Genomic DNA, 20,367 nt, shown 5'->3' with positions numbered 1-20,367 from the left:
TTTTTACCATTAAGTAGATCTAATTTAAAAGGAAACAAGAGTATCCAGAGAGTAACACATTTAACACTCTTTCACCCTAGCAATGAAATAGAAATGTCAGGCGCGTTGACAGCCGAAAGACAAATGGCAAGACAGCAAAAAGCGCATCAGAAATAAATAAAAAGCTACAGTTATTGAGTGGTCAAGGTCCCACAGCCACAGGGAGGGCACAGAGAACTGTGTATGTGTGGGGACATGGCAGGAGCGGTTGGTCCCAGTAGGACCAAGGAGGCCAGACAAAGGGCACAGCATGAATTGCTGCACATTTACATGGCCCCACTGGCTCTGGAACAAAGTACCACTGTGGAGAAGCTTCCAAGCCACAAACTACAGCAGCACAGGATATGTATCTTCATGTTATCACCTAGGTAGGACAAGGAGTCATCAAAAATCCCTTATCTGTTTCTTATTTAAATTAGCAGTATCACCCCATGAAGTATGAAACCAAACCAGGGGTAGATGCAAATCTAGACTGTTGGGACTTCAACATCAATACAGAAACTCCCATCTGCTGTTCAGCTGAGTGACAAACTGTCAAAACATTTATAGCACTGGGCATACAAACAATGTCGTACTGCAAGAAATATCTGTGACTTAGCTTTATAACAGAGGACCAAAACATACAGGTAACTGCTGTCCTAAAATTGCACTGCTATGTGAACTGTTAGCCAGCAAAAAATAGAGGTGTGGAAAAACTCTATAATTATACAAACAATGCTCATTCATTATCGTTTTATGGGGGAGAGTGTTGATAATGGTACTTAGGCAGATAATAAATAGAAATGCTAATGAGTTCCACTGTGTATTATAAGAGATGTCTTCTCTAGATAAACATGTCAGAACACCTCCTAGTCATACAGACACTTTGGCATCTACTCTAGATCACCTGTCTAATCCAAAGTATACAAATCTTCCCAACCTTCCCTTGTTAAACGAGAACAGAAGATATTTTGCAACAAAGTAAAGGCATGCAACTCAGCATTCTTGCTCATTTTCAGTCTTCCATTCTCCATCTCTGATTCTTCTCCACTTTCGTTACCTCTTCTCCCCCTCCCCTCTATTGATAATCTCTACAGAAATTTTGATCCTCCCTAAGAACCAGTAGTGAAGCATCTGTCGACTTCAAATCCAAGTGTATTTCCTTTACCCAAAGACCTCACCTGATCTCACTGCAGTAATAAGGACACTATGGACCCCAAGTTGTTGTGATGTCATCACACATATACATACCCTAAAGAAATTAATTATTTTTTCCCCCACTTTTTGTTCTGCAGTTTTTCTGGTATTTTTTTGTACTTCTGTACTACAACTTCCGTATGTGCTGGAGAGACTTTCAGTGACTCCAGAAATAAAGGACTCCTTCCCCCTGTGTGTGTGTTCCCTTTTTTTCTTTTTCAGTCATGTACACCACAGAGACAAGAATGACCTCACTGGGTTTGCCTGCTTTACTAACCTGAGAAGCCTGTTTTTACCACCCATTGTCTCCACACAGTAGACCGATTTTCTTCCGTGGCCATCCAGTGTCGTGTCCACTCTGTGTGTTTTCAGGTTCCAAACATGGATAAACCCATTCTGAGACCTGGCAGTAAGAACACATGCTTTTAGTGTGACCACTGCACACAGTCTGGTTTGGTTTTTTTTTTTCCTTCTCCCCAAAACTGAAACTATATGTACAAAGACAACACACCCACCACTCACCAACCACGTATTTTGTCGTTTTCTCCGGATACAATTAATGCAAATAATACACTTTGCTGTAAAAAATGTCCACATGATGCTCACCTCAGCCAGAAATCCTGGTTTACTTACCCAGAGAAAAGAATGGGGACATCAGGTTCTTGGCCTCCACAGGAGAAGTGCAGAGTGTGGACTGCAGCACTGGTACCTCTGAGAACAAACTGTGGGTCCGGGGGGGGCAAAGCCATCCGAGCAACGCGCCGGGGGAGCGAGAGAGCAACACAGATTAGAGGGCAGGGCAGCCTAAAGTGAAATGACAACTTTGAATATATTTGATCAGGACATTTGCTTTTCCTTGTCACTTTATTCTTTGAATTGTCATTATTGAATGTTATTTCTATTTGCCATGCAGTTCAGTGTAAAGTATTTCCTCTTAACATTGACTGGTCAAGCAGCTGTCAGATCTGCTTTTTGATGCATCCCTTTTCAAGCACAGTGAATGCTGAGCTGGCCACGCGGACACACTTCTTGCACATTTGTAAATACAAAAATTTTCAGCTGTGCTCCCTGCTGCAAAAGGGAAGACCTACAAAATGCAAGAAACTGGACACCCATAATTTCAGTGGGCAAGCAATTTATCATTCCACTTGGCCCCTTGGCAAGTCTTTCCCCTTCCACCCCATAAAAATACTACTGTACTTTCCACTCACAACCATTTACAGAAAAGCACTGCAGCAAACCCATCAACTGAAAAGAATCAGATAAGGTCAGAGTTATGATCATTTTTACACAACAATGCCACATTACTTGCAAGTGTTCAAATTTTTGGTTCCAAGCAAGGTTACTTGAAACCTTGAAACGCAGTATTTCACACTAACTTAGTGATTACGGTGTTAAATGTTTTATTCCAAGGAGGTTTTATTCCCCAAAGGATCAATAAAGATGGACACTTTCAGCTCTATGTCATCGGTTCAAATGTGGTCCAAATCAGCAAAGAACAGGATGAGTACAGGGGGAAGCCTGTTGCCCTGTCCAACGCGGGAAATGTGCAGGACAATTTACTACGAACTCGCGGGGACGGTTTGTGTGATCTGCTCAGGCACACTCCCACTCTTCTGCACCTTCGCCAAGATTTCCGTTCATGTTAGCACCTTTGCAGGCAGCTGTGCACAAGCACCAGAGAAGGACAAGGATGACTTTTCCGTGTTTTGACTTGCTGCAAGTGACCCGCTCAAGCTGTGCTGGGACAAGGTAACCAGCAGCTTCTTTGACTGTAAGTACAATTTGTGATTCATTGGAAAATGCATTATAACGTGCATTACAAAAATATTGTCACCATGAGAAGTTTTTACTGCTTCATCTGTGACATTATGAGCCATGCTTGTATTTCTGCCTCTTCCTCTTGGACCTGACCTCATAAAGGACAGCTTTTGCCGCCACATACATCAGCTCTCATCATGCTTTCCCACTCATGCATATATTACACCAGGTTAAACAAAAAGTTTTCTGAATTCAGTAAGGAAAGATGAGCAGGTGTTTCTCTGCCTGCTGGTTCACAGCAGAGGAACTGCAGAGAATGAGGACAGAGCACTAGAGCTACAAGTTACATGGTAAATTAAAACCGCTCAACTTTTAAGTCATCTCACCTCAGTATCAGCTTTTGAATTGTACTTAATGGATGTACTTGCAATTGCACCTCATTTGCAGGACTACCGTGAGTGTTTATAGATCAGCAATCACCACGGTATCTATAGGTTCTAATTAAACACAATTACCTCTTAGGACTAGTGATGAAACAGGATTCTTCAGCACAATGCGCAGTTCTCCCTCAATAGCAGTGTGTAATTAGGTATGAAAATAATGAGCTCAGTGGATAACCTCCATGTTTTAGTGCCCTGACTCATCTGTTTTATATGATGATGTCTGATGATCTAGACTCATGACAGGCTGGAGTAAATTTTCAGATGATTACAAGATGTACAGGTTTGCCCCCATGGTGAGATCCAGCTCCCAGGTGCCCATCTGTAACATGCTTCACCTGTGTTACAAACCAGCTAGACTAAGGATTTTGTCACCAAAGGTCACCTCTTTGGGACACTACAACTATATGCTGTTGTCCTCAAAATGATGCTTTGTAGAACCACATAAATAAAATAAACAGTAGCTTGGCAGAGGAGCAGGGTCCGTCGTCACAGTGGAACAATCCCAGGTTAGTGCGCTGAGCAAGGAAGACAAAACAGAACTGAGTCAACCCAGAGGCTATTTGGGATTACAAGGCAGGTTTTTAATAGGATTTTTCTAATTACTGACACAGAAGTTTTTGCTGACAGACAGCAAGTGTGTGCGTGGCTGTGGGAAGGGTTTTACCTGGCATGAAACAGACGCTACACTAATGCATGTCTTTACAAGGACAATATTTCAGAAAAATCCTCAGACTGGCTACAGGAAAAAAACCAACAACTGAAAGCATACTTTTGAGCTGTAAGTAAATGAAGGGACTTTTTGCTTCTTGGAGCCTGGTTCTTTGCTTGCTTTTTTGCTCACCAGCTACATGAATCTGGAAATTTGGCTTAATATTAAACCCATGTCATTTTTTATTTGGCTTATGAGATGACTCCTTATTACTTCCTATCATGACTCAGCAGATGAATGGCAGTGTGACAGTATTAAGCATCTCATTTTAATTCCAGCAAGTGCTGAACTATAAAATTGCATCTGTGCTGCCTTCTTCATCCATGAGCTTGGACAAGTCACTTAAGATCAAGATTTAATTAAAAGTTCTTAGGTACCTGAATCAACAGAAAGTCCCATGAGATCACAAATAGAAGTGTGGTGCCTTAAAACCTCCAAGAAAGCATCCATCTCTTCCTGCTGCCACATAAGCATCCTCAAAAAGATGACATTCAGCCTACTTTCAACTCACCAGGTAGCTCAGTATCTCTGCTTTACTTACAGGGATAATGAAATACATTGTGTTACACTAATTCTAATAGATAATGGTTATACCGTGCTTTGCTAAGCAGCCAGCCACAAATGTGCTAAATATCATGACTGTGCAATGGTTAAAGCCCCTGGGTAAATTTTTCTGAAGTGCCTATGTGATTTAGAAGCCTAAGACTCATTTTCAAATAAATTTTCAATCCCAAATCTCTAGGACTTTAAATAAAGTTTCACCCCAGGTGTCTGAAAATGAGTTATCTAATTAGCACAACATTTATTTTCTTGTTAACTCCATCTAGCCTCAGGGGGACCAATCTGTTCTTGTTAACTGGGGATATCTGCAGCAAATTTAATTAAATTTGCTTAGCATTTAGGCTGGTCTGAGAGCAAAATCTGGCTCAAGGGCTTGAACAAGCCAAGGACAACCTACAGAAGAAAGTTCATTTAAAAGCATCTCAGGGCTAGATTATGTTTGTTCCTGAGTTATCCTCATGCTATGACTCCTTTCCCCTGTGAAAGGATGTTAAAATATATGAATCATTTTGCTTATGGCATTTGTTTGCAAGAGGTTATCACCAGTAAGAGATGCAACACCTCACCATCACGCTCTTATTTTTTAAAAGATGCTCCACTTTATTTCCTCCAGCCTTCCCTGCACTGGTAACAGCATCCTCCTTCAGGGGCTGAGCTACACTCAGATATGACAGAGACAACTGAAAGTATTTTTCATAAGGTGCACTGCAAACCCTTGGGCTCCATGTGAGTGAGGAGTGGAAACCCCAGCTGTTCAAATTAGTGTTTCAATTAGCAAACGGCTATGCACACCACACTATAGGTACTAAAAAGGGGTTTGCCTAAAAAAATGACAGAATAATTGAATTTCCTTCAAAATTATGTTATTTTAAAGAACAATTCACTGTTAATATCCTTCACAAAACTTGCTTTGCTTAGGTTGCAATTAGAATAATCTTCAAACCATTTGAATTTCTATGCAGTGATATGCCGGTATCATCACTTCAGCAATTGATATAAAAAAGTTAAGCTTTTATTTAATGAGAGTCATTTAAAATATGTAAATGTCAAAAGGATTACCTTAGAAAAATCTCTCAGAGAATTAAAAACATTAACAAATTCCCACAGGAAAAATTCCAGCAGAATTCAGCAACTCTCCTGTTCCCACTCCTGTCACTTGTATTTCTATCACACATTGAAGCAAAAACAAATTGCTATTAAAATATCATCCATGCACCCTCCTCCCCCAACAAACTCCACAGTTCAGTTTGAGATACCAATGGCTCAAGCAAAGACAAGAAAAAAATCCTCCTCTTTTTTTCTTTAGGCTTATTTAGAGTAGTAAAAACTCAGTGGTAAAAACTTTTTCAGGTATAGGAGAAATAAATCTCTCTAGGCATGTCTGGCAAACTGATTTGGGACTGAAACCAGCAGGTGTGCAGACATAATTACTACTGCAAAATATTCAACACATCCAGGTGTGCTCACAAACAGATATATGAAATCCCTGTTATTTTTTGAAAATTCCTAGTCTACCAGGTGCCACCCTCCCAAAGGAAAAATCACAGCAAAGAGCAAGTTGAGAAAGATGTGACTAAATTGTGCTTACCCGTTTCCAGTCTGTTTCTTTTTCATTCATACAAAAGCCCCTTTTTAGCCCATGCTTCTGTGCCTACCTGCACTCACTCACAGGTTTTGTGACTCTGTCATGTTGTGCAGCATAGCTCTAGTGTGTTTTCAAAGTGGGTCCCGAGCTATAACCGCCGAGGAAGTCAGTGGAAATAAGGCTCCCTCAAATTAATAGTGCAATGCAAACAATTTTGTTTACTCCATTACATTTGCAATCTCCAATGTTAAAATTCCACAGGCAGCCCTTGCAGCATGAGCTTTCCAAAGACAATATCCTCGTGCTTCCAGCCTCTAACCTGCCTCTGAATTATGCCACAACACAGCGGGACTTGGAAACACCTTGGACATCCCTGGTTGACAAAACAGGCTGCCTGGTTATATGGCCCCTTCTAGCAAGCGCAGAACAAGAGTTTATGTATGAAAATGGATTCTCGCAGCCCTAATTAAAAGTGATGCCAGACAAATCTGCACAAGTTGAATGAGTTAAAGTTCACGTCAACTGACTGCAAAATATAGGTCACTGACTACAAAAGGTCTGAAAGCAGGTATATGGTTTGGTAAACAAATAGTTCTTCAGACACATTGTGATGATTTTTTAAGCCCAGCTTTTCCTTTTATATGCACAAATCAAAAAAATGACAGAACACACTGAAACAGGGAAGTCTGCTATAGAAAGGGATGCTGCGAGACAGTCTGAAGAAATCTCTTTGCACGTAAGGTGAAAAGTAACTGACTGTACAATAAAATACCATTTTGTGCCCTGTAACCAGCTAACACATACAAAACACTTAGGGAAGAAAGAAACTACCACTTAGGTTAAAATCCAAAATTTTAACCTAAAATCCGTAAGTCAGGCAGCCTGCTTTTTGCATTCGTATCCCAGTCCCCCAAAACACATGCTATGTCTGTTGTGTGCAGACAGAAACACGGACTAGTAAATGGAGAATTAGTAGAAGCTCGTATAGCAACTGCCTGCACAGATCAAGAGATGTGGGAGTGCTACACAAATAGTTGCAAAGGTCAGAGCCCCAGAATATAGGAACATTCACTCATCAGTCAACTAACACCACAGCTTTCAGTTTAAAGCTCCCTTTGCTATCTTTGGTGCTAAATTCAGGTATAAACTGTATTATACTTCTAGGATTTCTTTAAAGCCAATTTAAAAAGTATTTCACGTGGAAATTAGGAATCAGTAGAAATCTATAAACCAAGAAATTTATTTCAAGCAGAAACTAGAATTAGTAGAGATTTCTGATTTAACCAGTAAAATGTACTAATAAAACTCCTAATTTTCAGGAGTAAGAACAGCCAGACACTTTCTCTTAAATTGGTTATTTTTCACATTACTACCTACCTATGACTACCAAAGTAGAGACTAAGCAGTGATTGTATTTGTATTTTATATGTGCTTTCAAAACCTTAAAAAAAAAAAAAAAAATCACAACAGTGGACTGGGAGCATTCATTAGTGTGCTTGCGCTTGCACTGGAAAACACAGCATCTAGGTACTGTAGATAGATTTCTAGATAGAAGTCTCTTGCTTGCAAAACTTGCTCGTTAGAGACACATCAATGTCAAAGGGAATGCAATGGTTTTTATATGACCTAGCTATACAGTCCTTTATTAACTGATATCATAAACCTGTTGCCACACAGCCAACATTACAATTGACAAGAGTCCTTCCTTTCACAGGTTGGAAACACTAAATGCTGTCGGAGCTTTCATTCTAAATAGTCCCCAAATAATTTCTGATGACCAACAATTCCTGCCTGCACAGAAAAACACTTCAAAAGCTTCATTTCTCAAAGTGCCGAGAACCTCCATTTCCCATTGACTTCAAGGGAAGTCAGGATTTCATCCTCTCTCAGGAGCTCCCCAAAATTACCTTCTCTCCTGACATTCAGACAATGAATGATGGAAGTTTCCACATTTTAATTGTAACAGTCAATAGACAGATAGCAAACAAAACTGCTTATCAGCAATTGGTGATATGCCAAGAAATCTTATGGGAGCAGAGAAGAAAATGACTAATAACCATCATGCAATGCAACACATCTTTAATGATTTCCACTCAGGTAATGGCTCCTCACAGTGTTAGCACCTTAACACCTATGCATCCCCTAACTGTATCAGGCTAAACCACAATATATTACGATTTTAAGTAATGATGTTTGCAAGAAAAATGCATATAAATGTCAGTGGGTAACCTTCAGGAACACTGGAACCCAGGTATGTCTTGAGGTTCACTTTCAAATACTTCCATCTGCAATTTTTAAAAAAGTCACTGTACAATAATTATTTTCTGTATGAAAACATAGATTCAGCATGGGAACAAAACTAAGAATGATTGTAATTATTTGAAAGACACTGAGTTAGCATATGGATCTCATTGCCACTTACACATTTTGGTCACTGAAACAAAAAGCTATTAATCAATATGTAAAAGCCATAAATTAACATAAACATTAATCATTCTAATACTCCCACTGTGTCGGACTGATAATTTTTTTTCAGTCTTTCTGACATATTCGCCTTCAGCTATCAGCTGGTTGACCTTTTTTAACACAGTTAAACATTTTGGGCACTGGAAATCTTACTGAAGTAAACATTTTGGAGACAGCCAAATATCATGGATACTTTTATACCAAAAATATGGGGTCTGAAAACATGAGAGCCCCTGCCTCACATCATTGCACTAGCTTTTAATAAGGGAGTCTAAAATACAACATGAATACAGCTGAAACGGATGAAATACTAGTGTTTCATAAACAGGTTCATTTTGCAGATGAGGGAAAAGACACACATCTGTTCTGGCTGAAACCATTAATTGCTTGGTAAAGTGCAATGATGTAACTACAGACAACCTTGTTTGGATAAAGAAAGGAGGCATAAAAGCCCACAGTAGTTCAGCTCTGCAACACACTCTCCATAAAATTAATGCAAAAAACCCCAACAGCCAACAAATGCTTCATCACTCTGCAAACTTGAAGAATATGAAAATGTACAACGTAAGTGAAAAGAGGTATTTACAAAACAGTCTCTCTATACCGTACCATCAGACCTAAAATGAATTTAAGTTTGTACACTTATAAATCATTGTAGTCTAGCAGAAAACTGATAAGCCAAGGACCATCAAAAAAAGATTGTTTTGAGTAGGCTCTAGTTCAGCCGTGCATAGCAATCTGTCAGCCATGGGCCTCTGTCTGCCCATCCTCCTTAATTAGGGGTGCTGCACAGTGCAGCATCAGCCACAAATCTTTTGGTTCCAAGAGCTAATAATGTCCTCAGATAGCATGGGCTTAATTAAACGTCTTGCAGACATTTTAGCAGACATTCCTGCAATAATCTTGTTTAGTAACAAACTATTAAAAAGAATTGACAGAGAAGAAATATATCAAGTTGTTACAGCAACTGAAGTTATTTGGCCCAGAATTATATGTCTGCAATTAAGGATTCTGTAACTCTGAGCAATTAAAATATCACTTGATTTGAAAACTAATTAATTCTAAACACATATTTTTCCCATGACAAACTTTTATGATTATTTAATTTATTCCATTCTAATTACACTTTAATTAATCTACTCTTGTATAATATTATACTGTTATTCTGGCATTTGACCAATGAAGACAATAAATTGATTGCAGTTCCGTTGCGCAAGAACAGAAACTGTCATGCCAGTTTCAACACCACATTTATTTATTTGTCTGTTCTATTACTTTCCTTTTCCTCCCACAGGGCATAGGAACATGAAACACCGTACAAATCGGATGACATTTTGTCTTCTATACTTTCTTCTTCAAATATGACTTAAAAGTTTGTAGTATTAAGGAAATGTATATGTAACATGATATTACATAATAAAATATAACTTATAGGAAATTAACCTATGCTTCTAAAATACATCATACAATAACTAATCAATTGATTCCTGATGTACAGGGCCATGTCCAGAGCTCCTAGAAGTGGAGCTGTTGCCACCGATACTGAGCTCTGCTTGGGGTCCGGCCTGATACAGTCAGCAATATGGGAGAAAGGGACCAAAACCCATTTTCATACTTAATCTTAAAATTACACTCATTTCCATGTCTCAGTTTCAGAAGACACTACATTTTAATTTTGCATCGTTACCTTGGATTTAATTAAAACAAAAGTATATGAATTCTTTTCTTACTCTACAAATACTATATTTCAATTAAACTCCAATAAAAGAAATATATACAGGTATTTTATTACACACAGAATTTGTAGGTTTGTATTTTATTTTGTTTTGGCCATACTTGAAGTAAAAATGACTGCTGTTTACAGTCAGAAGTCCTCAAGTTCCTTTGAATATGAAGGTTCCTAAAATTCAGTTCTTGCACATTTCATGGGAGGAGACACCCAGTAGTGACTCTTATGAAGACACAATGAAGCAATATACTTTTCACGTACTTTTAAAACTTCTGCTGGTGTTCCTGTCTATATGCTTGCTTCTGCATTATTATTATGAAATAACCCCTATTGTATACGCCTTACCAAGAGTGAGATGCCTTACAGAGGCAGCCAATTAAATTAAAATGCACTGCAAGCTGAGCTCAGACAGTGCTTTCCAAAATACTTCCTTTCACTTTGTTCACAGTTTACATTTCATAGACTTAAGAAGACAAGTACAAAATACATCCACAAAATACATATTTCTTAAAAGAGGAGAAAATATTCTGCACTTAATTGAACCGGCTAAGTACTTTGCCAGCATTGCTATAGTGGGAGATAACATTTATATCATCAGAATTTGTACCTGTTTCCTAACCCCCTTTTTTATATTCTAAACATTTGTTTCATAACAATTAAAAAAATACACTTTGAAACTGCAAATAGCAAACAGGATAAACTGACATAAACACAGAAAGAAAAATAACCAGAAGTGATTCCTATTTGTATCCAGCTCTTGTTTTACATTCTGAATTTTGGATCTGATCTACACCCACCCAAATTGCTAGATTATATTGCTGAGGCTGCTCAAATGAGGGAGCGTTTTTGCAGGATTCATTCATTGTCCCAGTACTTCATGAAGCATTTTCTTTTTGGAAGGTTTCTGCTTCTGTGTAAACTACTGCATGTCTCTGAGACCAGCATTATTATGGGTCATTCTTTGTAGATAGAGAAATGGATGCAGGGACATAAGTGACCTCCCAAGGTGACACAGTCACTAGAACCGGAGTTAGGTCTCCACTCACTGACTCCAGGCACAGCCAGTCTCTGCCTGTGGCCAGTGAGATTCACATGCCATGCAGTATTTTAAGAAACAAAGTAATATAGACAGTACTTTAATCTGCATCAATTCATTAGGCTAAAACTTCAAATCCTCATTCAGGTGAACTCTCAAGGTCAGAAGCAACTGCATTTCAGTAAAGACCACACCATTTGGTACCTATATTTTATTTTCTCCAAGAACCCCTTCAGTATTTAAAAAAGGGAAGACTTACTGTTATGTATGTCACTTTTAAATATATGAGTCAAAGTTACAGATTATATTTTTATGATATGAAATATCCCCCAAAATTCAAGCTTAATTACTAATAGTATGTGTCATTTGTATATTAGGATTCCCATCCAACACAGCATAAGTATTTGGATAAGCCAAGTTATTGGAGAGCAAGTAAGTCCAAGAAATCTAATAAGGATCATTATAATTCCAGTGCAAACAGGAATGACATTTACAGGGCAAATATTACGTAAATATCAAACAAAATGTTTATTTTAACAGTTTAGGCTAAGCTTACACTTTAGATACAAACCCACAATCATTCCTTCATGGCAGTTCGATCACGTAAGTCTATATCCACTTCGCATAAGCCCGTAGGATGCATTAGTTAAATATGCTCATCTCCAAGGCTCTGATACAAGAGTAGCCATACGTTAGACTGCTAAATTTTAACAATTTAGTTGTTTGTGAGGGATATTAATGAAAAGCTGGTCCCACATTTAACAGTGGTTGAATACTGATGATGCTTAATTCCCAGTTTCTAGTACTGACTATTTCCTATGTCCCGAACAGTTAGTTTCTCTATGTTTTCAGGAGTAAAGCTAAATACTATTTAGCAAATGAGAGAAGACCAAAGTTACCAAACAGAGCTACATAGTTTATACTATGACACTATGTTACATGTACACATGGCTCCTCTCATCCATGATAAACTACCCGACCAAAACAGTAGTGAAAAATGCAAAACTATTTCACCACATAAATTTGAAACTTTGAACAATTCTGCAGTACCTGAACTTGAACTCCCAGCCTTTGAATGTGGGCTGAACAGCCCCCTATTGTACCGCACTTTTATGCTGGCAGGAACTGAAGTGTCAATCTTTCATCAGATAATCAGATTATGTCATGTTCTGACCAAATTCATTAGGAAAACTTTTACCAACCCTATTATCTCAAACCAGAAAATCTAGATCAAAGTATAACCAATTTTACAGCACAATAAAACTGTTATAAATATTTAAACACTAATTAAAAGGCCTCTTTTGTTAAAAGTAAATAAATAATTGAAAGCTGCCTCTTCTTATAAATGCTATTGAATGCAACCATATTTTTCTCATGCTTTTCAGAAAAACAAGACCTATATATGGCGAAGAGTGGGAAGAAATGCACTTAAAAGCAGTCATTTGAGAAGAGGAGGGTCGCTAGACTCTTAAATCATTTGCCTAAAGTAAGTCACACTGAGAGCTCATTCTAGCGACAAAGCATTAACCCCTGAATGTCTTTGCTAACTCCATTCATATCGGACAATCATATCTACTTACTTCGTGCAGATGTACTGGATGGATACCACATCCAAAAGAAGAGAAGAAATACTTTTTAACAAAATCCTTATCAATGAGTAATTTCTCAATAATGCAATTATACTGTAATTCGTTTTCTTCCTAAAATATGCATGATCTTGTCTCCTAAAAGGCAGATAACCATAATTAAGTTTGGCAGATGTATTTTCTGCGGTTTGAGCAGATATGACATCTGCATAAAACAAACACTGAGCGTGACAGTACTAAATATTTTCCTTTGTCTCCATTTCAGGCAGATAGCAAGCATGGCATAAAAGGGAATTGAAGAATTCATATTAATATAATTAACAGCAAGGAACTGGGTTTAGACTAGTCCATGAGCAGGAGCAGTGACAACAATAATGACAGGACAGTCCATCAATATTGATTTCACATATTTTTCAGTACTACAATCAGATTCTCCATCTGTAACTCAAACTTTAAAAGTATGATAATTTACGGAAAGGAGATTAATTTAGCCATTTTGAGTCAAAGACCTGTTTCATAGCTTCATCCCAAATCCCGTATATTGTTAGGATCCCTTTCCCCTTTGAAGACTTAGTGAATGATTGAAGCTTCTACTTTCTGAGAAGCAGATAACACAAGACTAGTAATCTGACTCTAAGCCACTGGATAAAGGCAGTTTGTTTCCTCTTAGCCCATCTGTCAACACCTCTTCAGTAATTAGTCCTAATTATTACAAAGGGCTAGCCTCCCATTCGCATTATTAAATCAGAAATAGTATCATAGCCAGGTATCTTTCAACGCCTACCAGACTGGCGACCTTCGATTTCATTGAATCTTCTATCAGTATCCGCCTTTGGAAGAGCCTCGGCAGTAATTTTAGCATCAGCTTCAAAGATGCAGATCCCACAGTGGAATTCCAGGGATGCATTCATATACACACCCACATCATGTGACAGGAGAGCAAGCAACACAATTGACCTTTGCATTGTTCTCTAAACTCCCGTGATATAAAACACACATCTCTATTTTATACAATAGAACTGTTTTTCGCCTGCGTGCTTAGAAGTGTCCTTTGAACTAAATGCTGATAGGAAAAATAGTGAAACTGTGTCTGTAAAGATGAAGGTCAAATCTTTGTTACGAAAACAATACATCTGAAACTTTTTCAGATCAAGATAAATTTGCAAGAAGCAGATACTAACTAAAAATATGCATAAATGTATTTGTGTGAAGAAGATTTAGAAGGGGTTTTTTTTTGTTTATTTTTGCCTTAGCTGAAGTACTTCCCCAAAAACTGGAAAACAAAAAGGATGATGACACTGAAACTCTCACAGAACCAAAGCTCAATTAGCTGAGGCTTTAGTCAGACAGTTTTAAGGTCTTCATTTGTGTTAACATTTATTTAACTGAAACAAGAGAAAAAAAGAGATACTCTTAAGAACCAAACACTCAATTTCTTTTGATTAAAAGCCAAACATGTTTCCCAATAGCACATCTGAGACAACTAAGTGGAGATTTGTTTACACTGGATTTTTCATCAAAAGCAGAGTGCTAACAGTTTCCTCAGACGCAATGAGCCAACTGGAGCTGCACTGGTACCGTTTACGGCTTGTATAAGTATCTAACTAAAAGCTTGTGCCCAGAGCAGAGCAGCTACACAAATATTCAGAAATCTACATGTGTGAACAAAGCCCACATCCTCTAATTAAAATAGAGAATATTTTTGTTTATATGCTTAATATTTCAAAAAATAAAGCATACAAGAGACTTTTTTTACAAAAAAAAAATTAAAGAACATATCTCTGTCCTATATTAAAGTGATTTAATGATATTTCTTCCCTCTTTGCAGATCTCCTCTAAATGCTACAAATGTTGATAAAACCCCCAATATCTAAATAAGTAATTTTAAAAATATATAAATAATAAAAGAGCTAGCTACAATATTAGAAGCAGTAGTCTAAATTTTTAGGGTTTAACTGATCAGGAATTGTGCAGGCACTGAACAGGGTATATGGGGACAATGCTCCAACCTTCAGGGATGTCATTGTAGCCCTGTGGCGTCACTAAAGCAGAGTGCCTGGAACATGGACCACATCCCAAGTTCTGGGCCCCTGATCTGTGGATGTGGTCCGCCCAAAGTCCCCCTTCTGTCTCATACTCTCAGTTTGGCCTACTTGGAACTAGCACAAAGGCATCTCAGTAGCACACAGTATTGGAGCATGAAGAAACTACTCTGATCCAGCTTCCTGCATACTTGTCCTGCATAGCTTCCTGCTAGAGTACTCATGGCACCATACAGCTTCACTGCACCTGGATAACTTTTCACTTTAGAGATAACTAAAACCACTGCCAAGAAAAATAAGCATACAAACTTAAAATTCATTTTCCAACTTGTACATTTTCCAAATAAATGCCATGTTAGTAACATGCACAGTAACAGGCAGGCATTTGACTATCAATGGATCAGACTTCAAAATACATTCATATTTCAGGTATTAACAATGCAGTATTAACACATGATACCAGTTTTTTTCTTCATTATCCTTATGACAATTCAGTGTACTAACAATAAGAACATTTCAAAGGAAAACATTGTATGGTTCTAGTACTGCAGAAAAAAAAGCCCTGCAGGGTCACATGAAGACTTAGTGTGACTGTCGAGAAAAAAAAAAAAAAAGGTCCATCTAGCCTAGCATACTGTTTTCAGCAGTGGCATGCTATTTAGAGATGCTGTTTAGAGGAAAGACAGAAACCCGACTGCCTTTGCAGTGCATGGAGGAGTATGGGGGGGAAATGCACAATTGCTCTATTAATGATGTTACAGGGCACATAATTTCACTGTATATTTGTAGTCCTGCTGTCTATGAAATTGTCTAATCTCTTTTGAACCTGCTGATACCGTTGCCTATCTGAAGTTTCAGAAAATGAAGGATTATCTTATTTGTTTTAAACCTGATCTACTAGCTTCACTGAGTACCCCCTAGCCCTTGCATTGCAGGATTTGGAGTGCAACAGTTTAACATCCAGCTTTTGTATCACTTTCATGATTTTGTAAATCTCAGTGATAAATATGTGCCTTTCACTATAAAGAGTACCAACCTGTTCAATCTCTCCTCATGTAACAGTTATTCCATTTCCCCTGATCATTTCAGTTGCCTTTTTCTGCACCATCTCTAACTCCACTAAACCTACCTGGAAAAGCAGAGAACTGAGCATAGCACTTCAGATACAAGCCCAGTGAGGTTTTCCTTAGTAGCAAAATGACATTCTTGATGCAATAAATCCTCACTGACCCCAAAACTCACATGTCACTTTCAAGAGAGAAGTTACTTCTTTCTGCAACAGATTTAATTCCAGCTAATACACCTGGCAAAGAAGATATTTTTGCTCTCAGTAGTTTTAAGATTTCTGCTGCAGGGCAAGCCAACAGAGAAAAGGCTAAGTGTAAGGGTACTGTCCAAGGATCTACATCCGGAAGAAACAGCATAATATTTTAATAGTACTTCCTAAAACATGTAGACTTCCTGGAATTACGAGTTAAAATCCCAGAGGAACTGAAAATGTTCTCTGTCCATCCAAGCCTAGCAGATTGCTTCCCTACACCACTGTGTGTTTTTCGGGGAAGAATTTTAAAGGTCTTATCTGCTCTACATGAATGCTTGAGAGCTTTGGTCCATTTTTATAGCAATAAGCCCTGTAGCTTCTCTTGCTGACTGGGACAAAAATCCCTTTAATACATCATGCTAGCAGCTGTTTCTCTCCATTCCCCCTACACAAATTTAAGTGACATATTTCACAGTAAACCAGATCCTTCCTATTTTAAGGTTACTTCGTACTATACGGAAATATTAGAGTGGTAATGCGTTGGTCTTTTTCCTTGATTTTCAATTAATGTCATTAACTTCCACGGAAGTAAAAGTGTTTGGGTCAAAAAGAGGCAACATTTATAAAAGCATACGTGCACATGTAATCTCAAAAGAAGAGAAATCAGATGCCAGTAGGAAAAACAGAAGGAAATGTAACTTTGTTCCAGCTGCACGAGCCACCCAAGCACTGAGGAGGCAGCACTGAAATCTCCCCAAAACCGTGCACAACATTGTTGCAATGTAACCTCGGCGCTACCACGGCCTCGCTTATGCCACCACATGCCCAAGCCTACCAGCAAGAATCTATGAGGACACGGAAGCCACCTCTCCCTGTGGTCACCCAGAAACGCCTGTCTCAAAACGGCAACAAAACGGATAGATCCCATGGCCTTTATCTGGCAGTTTTGCCCAAGTGCAGAGAGGAAGATGAGGCCCCATGTTCCCAGTGTAGTCCTTGCAGGAGGAAATGAGATCTGGATTTCATGACATTGCTGGCAAACTACCTCTGCAAAGCAGATATTCATTTTCAGATATTACACATTAGAATGTTTTATATAAATGTACTTCTGCAGTTTCCACTAAGGCCCAAAATACTTACATCAATAATTACACAAAGGTAACACCACTAAACTAACACTAATTTTAAACAGACTGCTCACACCGTGAAGATGTTCACTCACATCTACAACACCCATGGAACATTACCTTAGCAACTGGCTTTAGCTCTCTCAAACACAAAAGTCTATAATAATGTGCTTTGTATAAAACCAGACTATAGTTTAACCTGCAAGGTCTTTGGTATGCTCCTTTTCCAAGTCTGCAAGTACTACTTTCAGGGAAGAAGTCTGTGCCAAAGTATATTATACCTACTATGGCAATAAATTCTTCATGGATGAGGTTTTATACATAAATTACCTTCATTTGCAGTCTCTGAATGCTCTTCTAAATTTTATGGGATAATATGAATTATGAGCACCCATGTATTTCTTGTAGGTATAAATGTGAGACAGATTTTTTTCTACTACATGCAAAAGATTATGCAAGCAAGTTGTACTCTACACCTCTCTGCCCCCACCCGCATTGAACAAATGTGATAACACAGACCATTCAATTGCTTATGAGAAGTGTACAGTCTACTATAAAGATATATATGTATGAATTAGGTCTAACTAGCATTAAATATGAATCACATGGTTAAACAAAAGCATAAAAAATATCTGAAAGGTTTTTTCTAAACCTTATAAACCTAGATTTCTTAATCTGTTATTTCTTGGTTTAGTTATTGGTACATTTATGATTTGGCAAAATAACTCCTTTTAAATAAATTGTATATTTAAAGTGCATATTTTATATTTAATTGAAGCTACCATCGTAATCTTTACAAAACTTGGCTGCATTTCAGTGACTTGGCTTTAGGTATTTTGCTGGTTCTGCTGGATTTTTAAAACCCTAGAGATCTGTGAATGGAATGAGTCTGTTCACTGTTATTATTAGTCTCCAGTAAATACTGTTGGTGACCCACTGGAACCTAAATCCTAGCCATTCTTCATGTATCTGTTGAACACTGGGTGCTTTGGACTCAGTTCATACACAACACTTGCCTCAGAAGTGAATTTCCAGGTTTCCACAGGAGCTCCAATTTCAGGAATCACTAGGAATGTAAACTGGCAAACAGGACCCGGACCCCAATTCTGCAAATTGCTCTACCCCCAATATCAGAATCAGCTTAGTAGTTTCAAAGGCTTCGTAGGTCCAGGATCAGCCATTTTTCTGCAAGGACACACTCTCGGTCCACTGCATTAAAAAGCAACAACACTTTAAAATGCACCTACTCACAGCCACTGAAAGCAAGAGGCAAAAAAGCAGGAATGGTACAGATGGTATGGGAATGCTTGCCCTGCTCCCACGATAGTGGGGAAAGGATCAGGCATGAAGGCTCATCAACAAGATCAGACAAAAGAGAAAACACTGAATCATATTAAAGTAATTACCAGAAAATAAGACTTCTGTAAAATATTTGCAATCAGCTAGTTTGAGCCTTCAGGCTCAGTCTTGTATAGGGCTGCATGTAGCGGCACCACCCCAGGAGGCGCTCCAGGAAGAACGGGTGACTCACAGTCACAGTTCCTCCCTGGCTCCCTTCCTCTTGCATGGGAGAACAAATAATTTCACCCTGTCCTGAATGCAATGTACTCCCATGTTACACCTAACTAGCTTGATAGTACAAAAAGCCACGGTCCTGTTCCCTTTCTGCTTGCCCTACTTATAGGACCATGAGGGAAGGACCCCATAAGACCCCATTGTCTCTCCCATCTCCTCACACTCAAAACTCCTGTCTAAATCAACCATATGGGACACATTTACTTCCCACTCCTGCCCTGAGGTGCTACTAGGGACAGGAATAATCTAGCATGGAGATAGCATCAGCATGAAGGAGAAGAGAATCCTTGTTAGGAAGAACATATGTCGTCACTCCATAATGATAACCACATTTAATGGGCACAAGCATGAAGGCATGAATTTCAGATATTTTCCCCTTATTTTAAAAAATAGGGGGTTATTATAAATGCCCAATTATATTATCAGGCATTATACAATATTTATGGTATAAAAATCACTACAATTAAATGCTAAGTGCTGATTTCAATTATTTAGCAGTGGAGCAATAAAGTAAGCAAGTGCCTTTAAAAGGTTATTTTCACAGACTAATCACAGAATACGTAAAGAGCTACAAAATGACCTGTCAGGACCTTAGAAGTCCCATAGCAAGACGTGAGATTTAAGGTGCAATGATTCTCAGGCCCAGTGTCACAATGAAGCTCTGCATCCCTCAGATCCACTTCTTTGCTGCCAGCTTGAAATGGAGCTAGTATATGGAAAAAGAGAGGAGTGAATTCCCACCCTGACTGGGTTTAGAGTTACTATGTCACCTTAAAACTAGTCACTTGGGAAAAACAAAGGCTTATACAGAGACTAAAAATATTAAAGATCTGAAGCAGTGAGGTAGTTTAGTCCACAGCGGCCATGTCAGCACATGCCTCTCCACTGAAGGACCTGGGCTGTGCTCATTATTGTTGGAAAACCTTGCGAGATCATATTAAAAAAAATAATTTTAATTGGAAAACTAGTTCCAAAACATAACCTTTATTGAGAAATATCATCCAAAACATAGGAAACAAAAGATACTCCCAGTACATATTCTCAATAAGCTATCTGTCATCGAAGGGGGGAAAAAGACTGCAATATTAAATATTACTGATTCTATTTCAGAGCTAAATAACAGTCTTGGACAAATGATGACAAAAACATAGAGCAAGCAGGAGTGAAGCCATGGGTAAACCAGGTGCTATACTGTCCTTAAGCAAGATGCAACGCATGCTGTCCTCGACAGATACCTCTGCCAGCCACTGAAGGGGCTCCTTCCTTTTTGG

At 38.4% G+C, this 20,367-nt stretch overlaps 1 protein-coding gene across 3 annotated transcripts in view; it reads right to left on the bottom strand.

Annotated features, from left to right (window-relative positions):
• The window catches only part of GNB1L (G protein subunit beta 1 like), a 43,411-nt gene that overhangs the window by 14,844 nt on the left and 8,200 nt on the right, over positions 1-20,367 (bottom strand). For 2 of the 3 annotated variants that reach the window (XM_040603035.1, XM_040603045.1), the window contains exons 2-3: positions 1,849-2,019; positions 1,493-1,618 (exon numbers count right to left, since the gene is read on the bottom strand). In XM_040603035.1, the coding sequence (XP_040458969.1) occupies positions 1,493-1,618; positions 1,849-1,964 (242 nt within the window). In that variant the 5' untranslated portion in view covers positions 1,965-2,019. Of the gene's footprint in view, positions 1-1,492; positions 1,619-1,848; positions 2,020-3,491; positions 9,349-20,367 lie in introns of those variants that run through there. The other variant, XM_040603056.1, reaches the window with a different exon arrangement.

Source organism: Falco naumanni, chromosome 1, assembly GCF_017639655.2.
Source record: "Falco naumanni isolate bFalNau1 chromosome 1, bFalNau1.pat, whole genome shotgun sequence".
In the NCBI taxonomy this organism is placed as follows: domain Eukaryota; kingdom Metazoa; phylum Chordata; class Aves; order Falconiformes; family Falconidae; genus Falco; species Falco naumanni.
The sequence above is the reverse complement of the archived record's forward strand: the minus strand, read 5'-3'. Positions and strand labels throughout refer to the sequence as shown.